General features: G+C 43.0%; 1 protein-coding gene across 4 annotated transcripts in view; it reads right to left on the bottom strand.

The window, feature by feature from the left end:
• Positions 1–14,385, bottom strand: part of COL24A1 (collagen type XXIV alpha 1 chain) — a 159,907-nt gene that overhangs the window by 66,191 nt on the left and 79,331 nt on the right. For all 4 annotated transcript variants that reach the window (XM_061550648.1, XM_061550651.1, XM_061550649.1 and 1 more), the window contains 5 exons: positions 11,606–11,659; positions 8,359–8,403; positions 5,469–5,522; positions 4,888–4,932; positions 2,603–2,656 (listed from right to left, as the gene is read on the bottom strand). In XM_061550648.1, coding sequence (XP_061406632.1) covers positions 2,603–2,656; positions 4,888–4,932; positions 5,469–5,522; positions 8,359–8,403; positions 11,606–11,659 — 252 coding nt within the window. The remainder of the gene's footprint in view (positions 1–2,602; positions 2,657–4,887; positions 4,933–5,468; positions 5,523–8,358; positions 8,404–11,605; positions 11,660–14,385) is intronic.

Genomic DNA, 14,385 nt, shown 5'->3' with positions numbered 1-14,385 from the left:
TTAAGGACACTCTGGCAAGCCTAGGTTTATACTTGCTTGGGATTTATTCCCTGAGCAATGCCCACAAATGTATGCCAAAGGAAGATAAATGGGCAGTCGGTCAAATGGGGGCACAGTGGTTAATGCACCGCACTGTGACCCCGGCGACCTATGTACAATTCCCCGCCAAAGTTAAGGCCAAAGGTGAGGGATATCTGAATTATTCGTACCCACCACAGCCCCTTTCACAAACCCACACCGCCCTGCTTGGTTTAGTTTAGTTAAACAACTCCCATTACCGACACGGCGTGGGTAGGCATTCATCTAGCAGTGAATTGTCAAAGGGCTGTCAATGATTGTTATTTTAATCGTAGCTAGCACTGGCCCACGCATTTGCACGAGATACGCAGCCGGGATGGAGGGTGGGTGGGGGAGAGGGAGAGATGTCAGAGTGACGCACGAACCCAGCTCAACGCCGTGGGATGTGGGTGACATCATCAAGCAAATGTGCGCGGCAAAGTTACTACGGCAAAGTTACTACGGCGCACTTGCACGCCTGCGCGCCAGCCAGCCAGCCAGCAAAACTTTAAAAAAATATATAACATAACATGATAACGATACAGTGGGGTAGAGTGGCAATGTAGTGATTGCAGCACTGCACTGTGAGCCCATAAGCCTGAGTTCGATTTCTTGGCCATTGCTAACATCTGTGGCAGTTACAAGGTACCCCATCCCTGTCACTAATCGCGGTGGCTAGCATGGAGACGAATGGTAACTAAAGTTTAAATCCAGCAGTGAATTGACAGAGGGCTGTGACATATATTTATTAATGGTACAATAGCGCATTTCTCTGTGTATCCAGGAAATCTTCACCAAGTCTCAAGACTCGTTTTTAAGGAAGATCCCACGCTAATAAGGATGTTTGGGCAACAGTCCATTTAGTAGGAATTAGCATGCAGCATGAAAGCGGACAGCCTGGAGCAAACCTCCACATAAAACAGAATTCTGTTCAAAACCCCACACACAGTGGTTCGCAACCTATTTTCTGCGCTGCCTCTTACAAGTATTCTGCCCTGTAGGTGGGTGTCTCACTCAAATAATCTTGAATAATCTAAGCCTGAGACATCAACCACCATGCCCTATTAACACAAGGTGCTAGCGGAACTGTACATTAACCCTAAACGTGCTAACGACTATATAATGATTACTACTCTCGTTTAGCCACATTAGCATGTTTTGGAGCATTTTTACATTCCAAGTTGACAAGTCTAAACAGAGAGGTCTCCGATTCCTCAGCCCATAGTCTGTGTTTAGGTTATGCATCAAAAGGCATTTTCTGGCACACCTTCAGATTTCAAGAATTCCTGGTTGTTCACAACTGTCACTGCTGAATTTTGCTTTGCAGCACAACGTGACACAAAAAAGGCTCTGGCGACGAGAAAAGAAATTGCCCGAATCAGGAGGCTCCTGCTTTGAGCACAGTGAGTAGCAGAACAATGGGCGTAAATCCTCGGGGAAAGGGCAGTTCAACACCCGGTGCATTTTGTCAACAGTTCAAATTATGCCCTTCATGTATTATGACTGTTATCATCGTTTTAAAACGCAACACGATTATCCACTGCAACTGTTTACGTTCATCGTGGACAGTTTAAAGAGCTATTGGGAGTCTACAGGATTAATCGGTAATGTACAGCATATTCCATTTTGGGATGGGAAAAGTGAGAAATTTAGCACGCTTCGTTCATCTATGCCACTTTTACCCGCCTAAATATAATGACCTCCAGCCCACGTGTCTTTTTGTTGTCGTATTATGCCCTTAACATATACATTCTTTCACAGCCATTTTAAGACAGCAATAATAATAATGTTTATTACGTGAAAGTGCACCCTGTTTAAAACTTGCATTGCTGCTTCTAGGGTAGGAAAAAGCCAATAAAACCCCCCATAAAACAACGTAAAACCCTTAAGTTGCATAGTTCATGTAGAACAAGGATCAGGAATAATGAGCTGCTCTGGTGATGTTCATGCCAATGACTGAATACATTTATATTTGTTTGTGGAGACACAGAATGGAGGTCTGCCTTTAAATGAATGTTACCAGTAATGCTCCACAACAACGTATCATAAGTTTGTATACATTATCGCTTTTGCATTGAACAAGGCTCAGTCATTTAGCCAGAGTGCTTGCCAATAGCGTTTGGCAACCCAGCAACAATTGCTTAAGAAACCTGACACTGCTGATGAAACACAGAAGGTCGAAACTGGTTTGGAGTTTGCTTAAACAAATTCTGCTTCAATCTTAATTTTGGAGCTTTCGTGACTGCAGGAATTATTCTTTAGTTCTTTCGGAAAAGTCACGTATAAAGATAAAATAATAAATTAAATAATAGCATACGACGTTTCGATTGCTTGTGTTGCAATCGAAACGTCGTATGCTATTATTTAATTTATTATTTTATCTTTATATGTGACTTTACCGAAAGAACCAAAGAACAAATTCTGCTTGATAATATTGGTCTTCAAAGCCGATGAATCAATTACAAAGAAATATTTTATTCGTACGTGGAGACAGAACGGAAGTCTGCTGAAATGTGTACGTTGTTACCCAGTAAAGTTGACTCACCTTGTCTCCGAGGAAGCCTATCTCGCCTGGAATTCCGGCTGCTCCCTCATCACCCTGCGGTTCACACCACACGCATGGGGCACACATCACGGCGCGGTACTTTGGGAGACATCACCAAAACAGCCCAAGGCAAGCGGCGCTGCATCACAGCTGAAACCGTCACAGGTGAAACAAGCTTTGCTCCAGCTTGACAATTCAGTCCCAGTCTCGCTCTGTGGTCTCAATTACAAACAAGCAAATTACCTTTCAATGAAAGGAAAACATACATAATGTTTGCTGCTATGCAACAATGCGGCCATTATAACTACCAATTGTCCAAACAACCAATAAAGAGCCCAAGCAACCCAGGAGCCACATTTTTTGGACTTGATTATTTTGTCTGCGTACCCAGGAGAGGCCTATGATGAAATTAGTCCATGAACCAAGAACAGATATGTCACCTGTCAGGACCACCTGTGGTGGCATTACCAGAGTTGATCCACTTTAATCTAGATTTGAAGCTTTCGTGACTGCAGGAATCAATACTCTTTGGTTCTTTCGGTAAAGTTACTTAGGTAGAAATAATCCACTTTCTTTATGTAACCGAATAGCAGAACATGCTGTGATAACCATGTGAAATGTGTGGCGTTTTCAAATAATCCACTCTTATTAGCTCTATACATGAATCGGGACTACTGACGTTTTGCGATCTTTGGTGGTACCAATTTCTGCGCTGGCCCAAGGACTAAATGAACCGGACTGTGCTTGATCTCAGACCTTGGGGGCTATGTAGGGTTGAGGCTGCATGGTGCTTGTACGGGTGACCAACATGCACACCAGGTGCTAAAGGCAACTGCGGGGTTACATAGTGGTCAGCAGAAAGCAATGCAGCAAAATATATTATTGTACTATACTCACATGCCTCTATGCTCCCCACCTTCACCAACCCGCAGTGACCACCATGGTAAAGTAAGATCAAATAGCCACCACGACCTACAAAGAGGCCCTCATCCAGCAGTGGGTTGACAAAAGGGCTGTACGTATACATGCAAATGCTCACAGGTTTATTTGGGCCGGACAAAACCGTGCGATAATCTGCACTCTGATTCAATGCCGTGTCAGCCTGGCAACTTGCTTGTGCCCACGTGGGTTCTGAAGCCGGATTTTGAGTGGCGTCCACGTTAGTGACCAGAACATGAATGCAAACTCTGTTTGTTGACTTTGTGCTCGGAAGTCGGGGACATGTCGTGAGGTGCCAAATGGTTAATTATTTGGTAGTGCCCCGTAGTGGAGAATTCGGTCAACTGCAGTGTGAAAATTGGCCACAATATCGCCTCCGTTTCAAATCTATCATCTTGGGTTCTCTGTTAATGATTCAACTTCCTTTTGGTCTTTTCCAGACATTTTTTTTTGCAATGTGTTACAAAAGATGATAAATTAAATAAGGCCTTTGTATTAAAAATAGGTTTTACCATTTCTGGCAATAAAACAGGTGTTAAGATGTTCAAACACCAAAACTATTCTTATCCTCTGATACTGGCAAAAAAGGTTGCATGTTGTGGCATTTGTATTGTTAGAATGCTTCCCCGCATGCAATTGCCGATTACAGATGACACTCCTGGAAGTTCAAACCTTCTGACGAGTTGCTGCTTACACAGCAATACCTATTTGGGAATTATTTCTATTTCAATTAATACAAGCTAAGGCAGAACTCATGCAAGTGTTTTCTATAGGCAGGCACAGGTGTATGAATGGTCAGACTAAGAACCTCTTATGCACTGCCTAATGGGTTGTCGTGCCCTGTGTATGACACATGCAAGACATCCCAACACGAGAGATAAATGCCTCGCTGGATAATATTCCCAGAACACATTTGCAGTAAACTTGTGATTGGCCTCTTAGAATCTCCAAACTCGGGGTCTTGTAAATCGCCCTGCTAAACATTTACACTCTCCAGATTTTTGCAGATGTCAGGAGAGCACAAAGTGCACGTGAAGAAGCTCCGATATTAACGTGCAAAAATATATTTTCCTGAAACGTAATTTGGGATAAGTTGTATTTAACGTTACTCTTACCACTAACAGGTGAGAAAACCAATCACCCAAGACTTCATTATGAATCCTGAGAATGAGCTAAAGTCAGGGTTAAAGTTATAGTGAAATGATTATTCCCTGTTCTATCCTGAACAGTATTTTTTAATTAAGTAATCCTTTTTCTTAGCATTCACAAAATGCAAGCAGACGGCCTCATCTCAACGCAAGACCGTTTCGACAAAACGTGGTATGTTAAAGGAATTGTCAGATCACCTTATCACCTTTCACTCCCGGCTCTCCGATGCTTCCCATGAACCCCTGCAAGAGATCAATCATAGCCTGTTTAGCACAACCGTTAAAAGAAATCTGTAATATTATCTGTAATATTATCTTACAATTGCGAATGTTTTTTCGGCTTAAAAAAACGTGTAAGCTCTAAGTGCATCCATCAACTCATCCACGCATTCCTGAACTCAACTTTCAATCCTTCTTTACCCCAACGTTTAATACTTGTTTAAAACCACATTGACTCAAAATGGTTAGGATCAGCCAAAAAGCACAAAACAATCCTGACAAATTGTTTTATTGAAGGAATATGGGGCCATCAACATTAAGGCTAAATCAATATTCAGCCTTCAGGCAGATGTAATTCAACATTACTACGTAAGTGACCTAACCGATCATGCAGGTGTAACATCATCGTTTGTTTACCTACAATAATTTTAATTATATTACCATACAATTGTGTGTGCATTTAATGCAATGAAAGAATTGGTCTACATGGGTACATCTGGATCATCGTCAGTGGGGTAAACGAGAGATTAGTGTGGGGGTTAAGGCATTTCTGCCTCTACCTTAGGGCCCAGAAAACCAGGTGGTCCAATGATCCCTTGAGGGCCTGGATCGCCCTTAAACACAAAAGAAAAAAAAATACATTCAATAAGATGTCATTTATATGCACAGGAAAGCCCTGCTGACGCTCAGGGCTGTATTTAAGGAGCTTGCTGCATTTCTAAGTTGGGCAAACTCCTTTTCCCGTAGAGCATTTTGCACATTGGAGAAAACCAAAGTGCCTGGGGAAAACCTGTACAGGCGAGGAAAATAACACACAAACGTCTACACAGTCGGGTTCACTTACCCCTTTGTGGTACCGCCATCTGCTGGCTAGCATGCTGCCCATTGGGTTTGGGAGTTTCACAAATCTAAGCGCACTAACCACTGCTTCCAAAGCACCGCAATATAGGTGTGCTCCAGCACATGTGGCCAGACAAAGATAAAAAGCTTCGGACCGTTAAATAGTATTCAAATGGTCAAGAAACGCAACGTGTAAACGTATTGTAAAATCGCAACGCAGAACATTGAGGGGCCCTCTAGATAAATTCGAATTTCAGAGATGTCAACCTGAGACACGTTTTACGATGCCATCACCATGCAGTGGTGACCCGAGACAAATAGCTATGGCTCGTGGAGTGAAACGGAGGCCCTACAGCTGCTCTGGGTAGGGTGGCACGTCATCACGGTTTGTGAAAAAAAATATTAATGTAAAGGCTGTGGACGGACGATTGCTGAGAGAGAAGGGGAATGAGGAAATGGGTCTCTGTCGTCAGCTGCTTGTGTGGCTTCTGATAGAGCGGACGTGATTGGTGCCTTGCCTCTTAATGACATTACCAGAAAGGATGGAGGAGAAAAGATGATTTCCCACAACGGATCAGGGAGAAAAGATGATTTACTACAAAAAAAAATACAGTTTCTATAACATCTCTGCGTTTGCGTCACCAGCATTCCATAGGATTGGGTGGGCAGGAGGTGGGAATGTGAAGTGATCCAGTTTACGTTTGTAAATTTGGCACTGTGTTGATACATGACCAGTCGCATTTGCAGGCTGCACTTTGTTTTGTAAAAAAATGTTGGGGAAATATTTTGGAAATCTGCAAAGCACCGTTCAATGCCTTTATCTCAAAATTAACTATTCATAAGTATCATAAGCCAATATCCATTGGTGGATGAAGGCATCCGCATGCTGTCACCATTCCTCATGGTTCTACGCGTCATAATCAATCTTATAAGATAGCCTATCTCGTTGCTTCATCTTCATGGCGGATATCCACTTGGGTGTGTTGCTTCTCGTAGGGTAGCGGTAGTGCAGCGGTTAGCGAGCTCACGGCCAACACCATTGACGATTAGCTGAACCAATTCTGGACCTCAGATTCAAATGAGTACTCAGTGCAATGTGTTAACATCGCCGTTATGGAGACAAAGGCGGCCGTGGTGGTGCTGGCTACCCACCCCATCGTGTGGTGGGCCGATCTTCATAGGCGCTCGCTATCAGCATTTGCCCCAACAGTATGTTAAGGCTATATGGGGGATCTTTGTCTTTGTTGTATCTTTTGGCTGCTATTCCATCACTATTGTCATCCGTAAGCCATCGTTGCCTTCAGCATTGTGTTCTGTCCAGCCAACTAAATTTCCTCCACATTCAATATGACATCTCTGATTTGGGTGTGTTTGCTGAACCATGTAATCCTCTTCCGTCTGTCAACATAATCCTCAGCATGCATCTCTCTTTGCTTCTTTGCACACTCTCTCGCTTTTGTTCCATATTTCTTTGTCAGTGTTGTGGGTTTTGATGGATGCAATTTTTTTTTATCAAAGCCATAGGACTTATGATGTTTTTTTTTTAAACAGCAAAACAACGTTCAACAATGTGCAGCATGCCATGGATATTGAGACTCAAGGATGTATTATTTTGGCACAATGCGGAAAGTGGCAGGGATTCTTTGGGTGAGCTATTCATCATTGAGTGTGATGTGCGTTTAACACGTACATTAGTAGGCATGCAACATCTCTCTCCTTCCAGTGAATACTTTGACTTTTTGGTGCTGCAATTCTATTCAAAATCCATTCTTTTTTTTGTCCTGCTCTATTGTCTCATTGGCGTTGTGTCTCTTTCCTGACTTCCTCAGCCTAAGTACGATAGCAGCATAACATTTGCATATCATTTATATAAACCCCAAATAAGATATTCATACATGCACAATATGATGTATCTATCAGAGGCATAGGATGCAATATTAATACGTGAATCCCATACATTGTTACATACTTGACAGTTATTAGCAGTCTGGGTAAGATAAGAATGGGCATTTACAACATGTGAAGTTAAAAATGTATTAACATAACCAGACCACAAGAGCAAACATGTTATGGGGTCTCTACACTCGAGTTATATATCACAGTAAAATTTATGTTCGAATAGCTTATGGATATGATAAGCTATTCGAACATAAATGCTACTATGAAGGTCGAAAGGTTGTTCAGATTTAAATTAGAGAAGAGCTTATGCCAACATTTTGGGACCAAGTAACAAATGTGGTTCCCTCCTCGGACCGAAAAAATCCGAATGCGAATCTTTATTTTGACTGGAGGAAAATCGATGAGATATGAAGCTCTTTTTACAGATGTTCAGATACTTAGGGATGGCGCAGAGAAGTGCAAATGCTCTGCGGAGGTTCGTAGGAATGCAGAGAGGAGAAAAGGATGAATTCAGGTTGAAGGAATGTAGGCCTCAATAACATTTGTAGACAGAGATAGATGACTGCCTCTCCTGGAAAAGAATACACAACTAGAAAAAGAAACAAAATCGTGGAAAATGCTGTGGTTAGCCGTCTCCATGTCAGTGTGTCAAACAATGAGACTGCCCCAGCCTATAAGTGTCGTCATGTGTGGTCTCCATTTTGTACTTACGGTCAATCCAAGGACTCCCTTTGGGCCTTCTATTCCAACTTCACCCTGCAAAAAATGACAGACACACACACATGCCCCCCCACACACGCACGCGAATAGGTGAAATACTGCAATGTGTTTACTTGCCATCGCCGTCAGGGTAAGACGACTGAGCAATGCAACTAAATAGAAAACATCTCCAAGCATAGATGTGTACCACCTGACAGTCAATCGCTGTAGCGGTTAGCCAGAAGGTCTGTGTGCAAAATCGTGCCATTGTGTTGCTCTCAACACGCCCGCATTGGATGCCAGTCATGCCTGCTGCACCACTCTGCGTGGGCGATGTTAGATGCGATGTAGGATGGCATGGTGAGGGCGTCCACGGAATTTTGTTCAACGATGTATTTTGAACCATTGGAACCTCATTTGCCAGTAAAAAATATGATAATTGTTTGTTTACCCTTCTATCTTGCAACAAAACTGACACCTTTTTTTTTTTACAAGGAGTCATGTTTGCATAGACCACAATACCTGCAGTCATAATGCAAACAAAAAACATAACTCTGATGTGCGCCTTTTGGCGTCATCTGGTCCAACCCATGTGAGACTAGGCTCTAAGGAAAGCTGTCTCGAGTGTGGACCAATCAACTTCAAGGACAGTGCACATTATCAGAGTTATGTTTTTTTTTGTTTGCATTATGACTGCAGGTATTGTGGTCTATGCAAACATGACTCCTTGTAAAAAAGGTGTCAGTTTTGTTCTTAGATAGAAGGGTAAAAAAACAATTATCGATGTATTTTGAAGTTTCAGCGTTGTTATTTTCGTGCTCGACAGCGAGCGATGATGTCGTTTCAACTGATTCACTGAAACAAAATCCGATAATTGGGGGGGTGGGGGAGGGGGACTGGGCTTCTGTATGTGGGAATAACTTGGCCCCTGTGAAATTCCCAAGCCAAATGTAACTCAATTTGATCTATAACTTGTACCTCCTGTCATTACATTAATATATAATAACTTAATCCTAGGATTGCAGGAAACTGAATGATACTTTGGAGTAAAAAGTATTGCTGAATTTTTGTTTTGTAATACAATAATATATTGGAGTTAATTTAGCGTTGCAATGATTACAGTTATTTTATGAGTGACCCATGGAAGATGGCACATTCTCAAATCTTCATACACAGAGGAGTTATAACCCTATAAATAAACAAAGGCAGCATTACCCAAGCTTAACCTTCAAGCAAACAATTATTCCGTAAATTGGGGGAGAAAATTCTGCACTTTTCCCATCGTTCACAGATGTGATTGATGTTGGTGTGAGCCAAGCTGATGGGCCCAATAGTCTGGAAGTGGAGTCTTTGCATACAAGGTTTCCAGAGGCAGACTGTACAGCGGTGAGCATTGGTGACCTGCGCTGACGAGTCCACAGTTATCACTGCATCACTGCTTCTGTTAGTCGGTGACATTTGGTCACGTGTCTAAGGATTATGACCTCAGACACGAGAACCAGAATGCACGTCTTCTAGAAATGCTCATGGTTTTAGTGTATGCACAAAGGACTGTGTGTGCTCTTTTTATTGCACGTTTCTGCGTGTTGTTTGCAACAACAACAAAAAATGTGCATGCAACTGGTACCCAATTTCACAAAGGAGTTCACCGATTTACTGACAAGTGGAACGGACGACACGAGAAAGTTCAACGCACAGGCTCCACAGGGGAATGTCCCGTTCTGATGGCCGCGTAGTATAAAACTAGCAGCAACTCCCAGGGGAGGGCGATTCATCTAGGGCAGCACAGTTTCCTCATGCGGCCCTGGTGTGCATAACATGGCAAGATAGGAAAAGAAGGTCACGCACGAGTGGAGGATGTGTGGGCGATAGGGCACTCATTGAGGAGAGGAGAAAGCACTAATTCATGGGGTTTTTTTGTGTGAAGCGCAAACAATTGGGGTGCATTATTGATGCTCATTAGATGATATTTTCCACAAGTAAATCCCTTAATTGGCATGAGGCACACTTCTTTTTTCCACATTTGAGCGCTTGCACAATTGTGAAGGGTGAATATGATACGCTCGCGTTTCCACTTGCTCCTAGCTGTTCTCTCGCACACGATTGTTCAAGTGGAAAAACGATGCATATGCTGCGCAAGTCTACATATAATATGCGACAAGCGGAAAGGCAAACATGTTTGTAAATGCACAATTTTGTATGCGGAATACGATATTAGCATTTCCATACTTGCAGTGGCTATGACCTAGAAAGGATTAAAATCATGTAAACATTATTTGAACTTGAACCTATAAAACGAGCTGTATAGGTCTTTTTCATAAGCGACCTGGCCACAAATGAGAGCTCAACAAAGTGGCTTATCACGTGGAAATTCAAAGCAGCCAAATACTCTAAACGCACGTTTATGAATGTAGAGGGACAAACCAGAGGAGCCTGGAGAAAAATCCACGCGACCACGGGGAGAACATGTAAACTCCAAATGTACAGCAGGAATCGAACCCACGATCTCTCGTATACCAGGCGAGGTAGTTGCATCTCGCCAATAATCTGGCTGTCGTTAAAAATCATTATCACAGTATCTTTGGGTGAATTTGAATTGAAGATGCGGTACATAATTTAAATGGCAATACAAAAATAATATATATAATCCGTTGCAAATCCACTGCTGGATGAAAGTGTCACAACAACAGGTCCATCAGTGTGCGTTGGCGAAGCGAGTGGTGGGGGGCAAAGTCCGGTTAAGATATCACTCACCACTGATGTTAGTCGTGGCCGGGAAATTATTGTAGGTCATCACGTTTATAGGGCAGGGTGCGATCCACTGAACTTCACCGCATGGTATCGTTTAAAGTTGGAATTTAACTACATTTAATTTGAATGAATTATTTTCTATTAAAAGGTTAATTTCAAAGACATCACCATTGCACTGTTTTGGTTAGAAGTATGTCAAAGAGTGAACGTATTAATGTCAGATATGCGTTTTATAAACCATTGCTTATTAAACAACACTAAATTCTCTGGACAAGGAGAATGTGTAGAAACATGTATAAAAAATGTACAGAAAATGTTCCTGTTCAAATCCCCACTTATGAGCCTGGGATTTCCTGCAGAGGTATTATTAAACAGCCAAACGGGAGGTTAATTAATCTGGCACAGAAATTCTGGGTGGGGTTGGCAGACACTTCTCCCTTCCAAAATCACTGTGCACCCACAGTGCATGTAAGTGTGGACATTAATTCCGAGAGCGAGAGAGACTTACAGGTTTTCCATCTGGACCAGGAGGGCCTCTTTCCCCATAATCCCCAGGAAAGCCCTGTTGGAAGACAAAGGTGGCGATGCCAACAGACGAAATTTTTGTTAAACAAAAAAATCGAAATGCAAAAAAATTCAGTGTGAACAAAAAAACCACAGCCGATGCTCTTGAAGGCAAGATCAAACGTCTTTATGTAGATAGTGCCAATAAAACATTTCTCAGCTGCAACGATAACAGTGACTTGAATGAGATTATATCTTGTTGCCTTGGCAAAGGACCAAAATTACAAGGGTGCTTCTTAAAAAAACACACACAGCACATGCATGATAATTTGAGAAAGAAAACAACGTCAGGGATATTAGAAGACACCAGGAGAGAGTGAGGGTTTGTGCGATAATTTTTAGCACAGAATACGAATGAATACGTTTGCAATAGTGGAGAGCCATATAGATGAAACTGACTGTGAAAAATGCTTTTGTTGCAAATACTTCATTGAATGAAGCTCTGATGGTAGAATGTATTCTAACATTACCATATCATTATCTATTTACCAAAGAAAACCTCGCTGACTCTCAAGACTCATTTCCAAGAGGTTCCTGCTTGACAATATTTGGCGAATTATTTTTGGGCATTTGTGAATGGTGGAGGAAGTGGCTGGAGAAAAGTCCGAGCACACAAAAAAAGACGTAAAAACTCAGTCATATGTATTACCAAACTACTTGCTGTACGGCAGTGTCTGGGTGGCTCGATCACAAATCTCCACGAGCCCATCCTCCAAGGCGGTGAGAACCATCGGACCCAGCCGTTCACTTACGTGTGTTTTTATGGACACGAGAGACTGATGGCGGACGTGAAACAGAGCTAAGTTTTCACGGCCGCGCGCCACATAAAGCTGCCTGACGTTTCCCCCTAGCCCAATTCTATTATGGCGGGGCGTTAATCAACAGGAGGCAAAACACAGCACCCATTTGTGCTGTACAGGTCACACTTCCCGATCGCTCCCGTGCACTGAGCGTCAGCGTGGCGTGTGGCACCGTTTGCTTGGTTGACAAATCACAATCGCTGCTCTTTGGAAAGCCAATAGGGCCACAGACATTTTCTTGAGTAGGAAGGTTGGGGTGGCACGGGAGGCGTCGAGAGGTGGGCGGGGAGGTGGGGGCAGCAATTGGTGGAGCTGTCGATGGGCTGTAAAAGCCACCCTAGGTGTGTGCACACATCTGTCAGACGAAGCCCTGTGTGAGCGGAAACTCCAAAAGCCCACCACGTGACTTGCTGGGTCATCCATCACTCCACGCTGTTGAGGAATTTCTGAAGGGCATTTTGAGTGGCTTTTTTATATTGACCACCAACAATAGATTCATAATTTTTTTTGTAAACCAGTCATGACTTATTCACTGCTGGATGAAGGACTCCCTTAGCTGCCACCGTCTCTCACATCCTACAATGCAATATATCTTCCACCTGCGCACAAGCTGATTTCATCGCTGTATCTCAATGGTTAGAAGTCCTCTCGAGCTGCCACGCCATCATTCGTCTCTACCACCACCGATCATCATCCCTTTCATCCCTTCTAGCAACACGTCCAGTTCTAAGGCCATTTATTATTCTGAGCAGTCAATGTGAGGTCTCTAACTCAGAGGTAGCAACCGGGTACCCGATACCCATACCCTACCCGATACCCGGCTACCCGTACCCGGCCGGGGCCGGGTACGGGTAGCCGTTTGCGACCCTGGTGCGGCCGGGTACGGGTAGGCCGTGAGTCACTGGTGAGTAACCGTTTGTCACTCATTTCGGGTAGGGTACGGGTAGGGAACGGGTACCCGTACCCGGCCGGGTACGGGTACGGGTACCCATTTGCGACCCTGGTGCGGCCGGGTACGGGTACGGGTAAGGAATCAAAACCCGTTTGCGACCTCTGCTCTAACTTGTGTATGATTTCCTAATCAACGTGTTTATCATTCTGTCTTTCAGTGAAACCCCAAGCATGCGCCTCCTTGAATCTGTGTATACCTATTCGGAAGCCACTGGAGCTAAGCACTCTTCAATCTAGATCGAAAACTCATTTCTTTCTAACCTACTTTTCTATTCAGTTTGTTGTCCTTCCGCCGCACCTCTGATTAGTACAGTTGGCTACGTACGGCGCGAAAGAAGTTCAACATACGTACATAGCTCTCAGATATTGTTCCACTTTAAAAACACATACAGTACAGGTACACTCATCTTTACCTATTCCCAGTCGCACCAGACAGATTTATTATGATCTCTTGTTTATACATATCAGTTTTATTGGGACAGGCAACCTCACGCCTAAAATGTTTAGTATATTTTGTAGGCATGTAACAATTCACAACCGCACAATTCGATGAATGGTAACGATTCTGGGTTTGCAATTCAATTTAAGGATCGATGTGTTTTTTTTCTATTGTGGTTAACGGGGTGTCTCTAGTGGCTGAATAGTTTAGATGAACCTATTACACGTGGCATATATGAAAGGAAACAATTGTATTTTTAAATCCTTTATATTAAGCTTCGCTTGCTTGCTTAGGACCGTGCAAATCTTTCGGTCGTTTTTTAACCCACTTCCCGTGATCCAATCGAGCTGACATTTTGCACACAGACTCGTTGTGCGTGACAATGCATTTTCGTGAAAAAAATTTTCCAAAATTTTACACTGTTTAGGGAACTTTTTAAAATATTTAATTACCAATTGTTTAATGCTGCCAGACAATCATCTGACCCATAGGTGGCAGCCATCTCAAGCCAGAGGACGAGAGGACTCTAGCCGC

The sequence above is a fragment of the Lethenteron reissneri genome, chromosome 12, assembly GCF_015708825.2.
Source record: "Lethenteron reissneri isolate LAM-NWPU_2019-01 chromosome 12, ASM1570882v1, whole genome shotgun sequence".
In the NCBI taxonomy this organism is placed as follows: domain Eukaryota; kingdom Metazoa; phylum Chordata; class Hyperoartia; order Petromyzontiformes; family Petromyzontidae; genus Lethenteron; species Lethenteron reissneri.
Note: the sequence above shows the minus strand (reverse complement) of the source record. Positions and strands in the feature narration are given on the sequence as shown.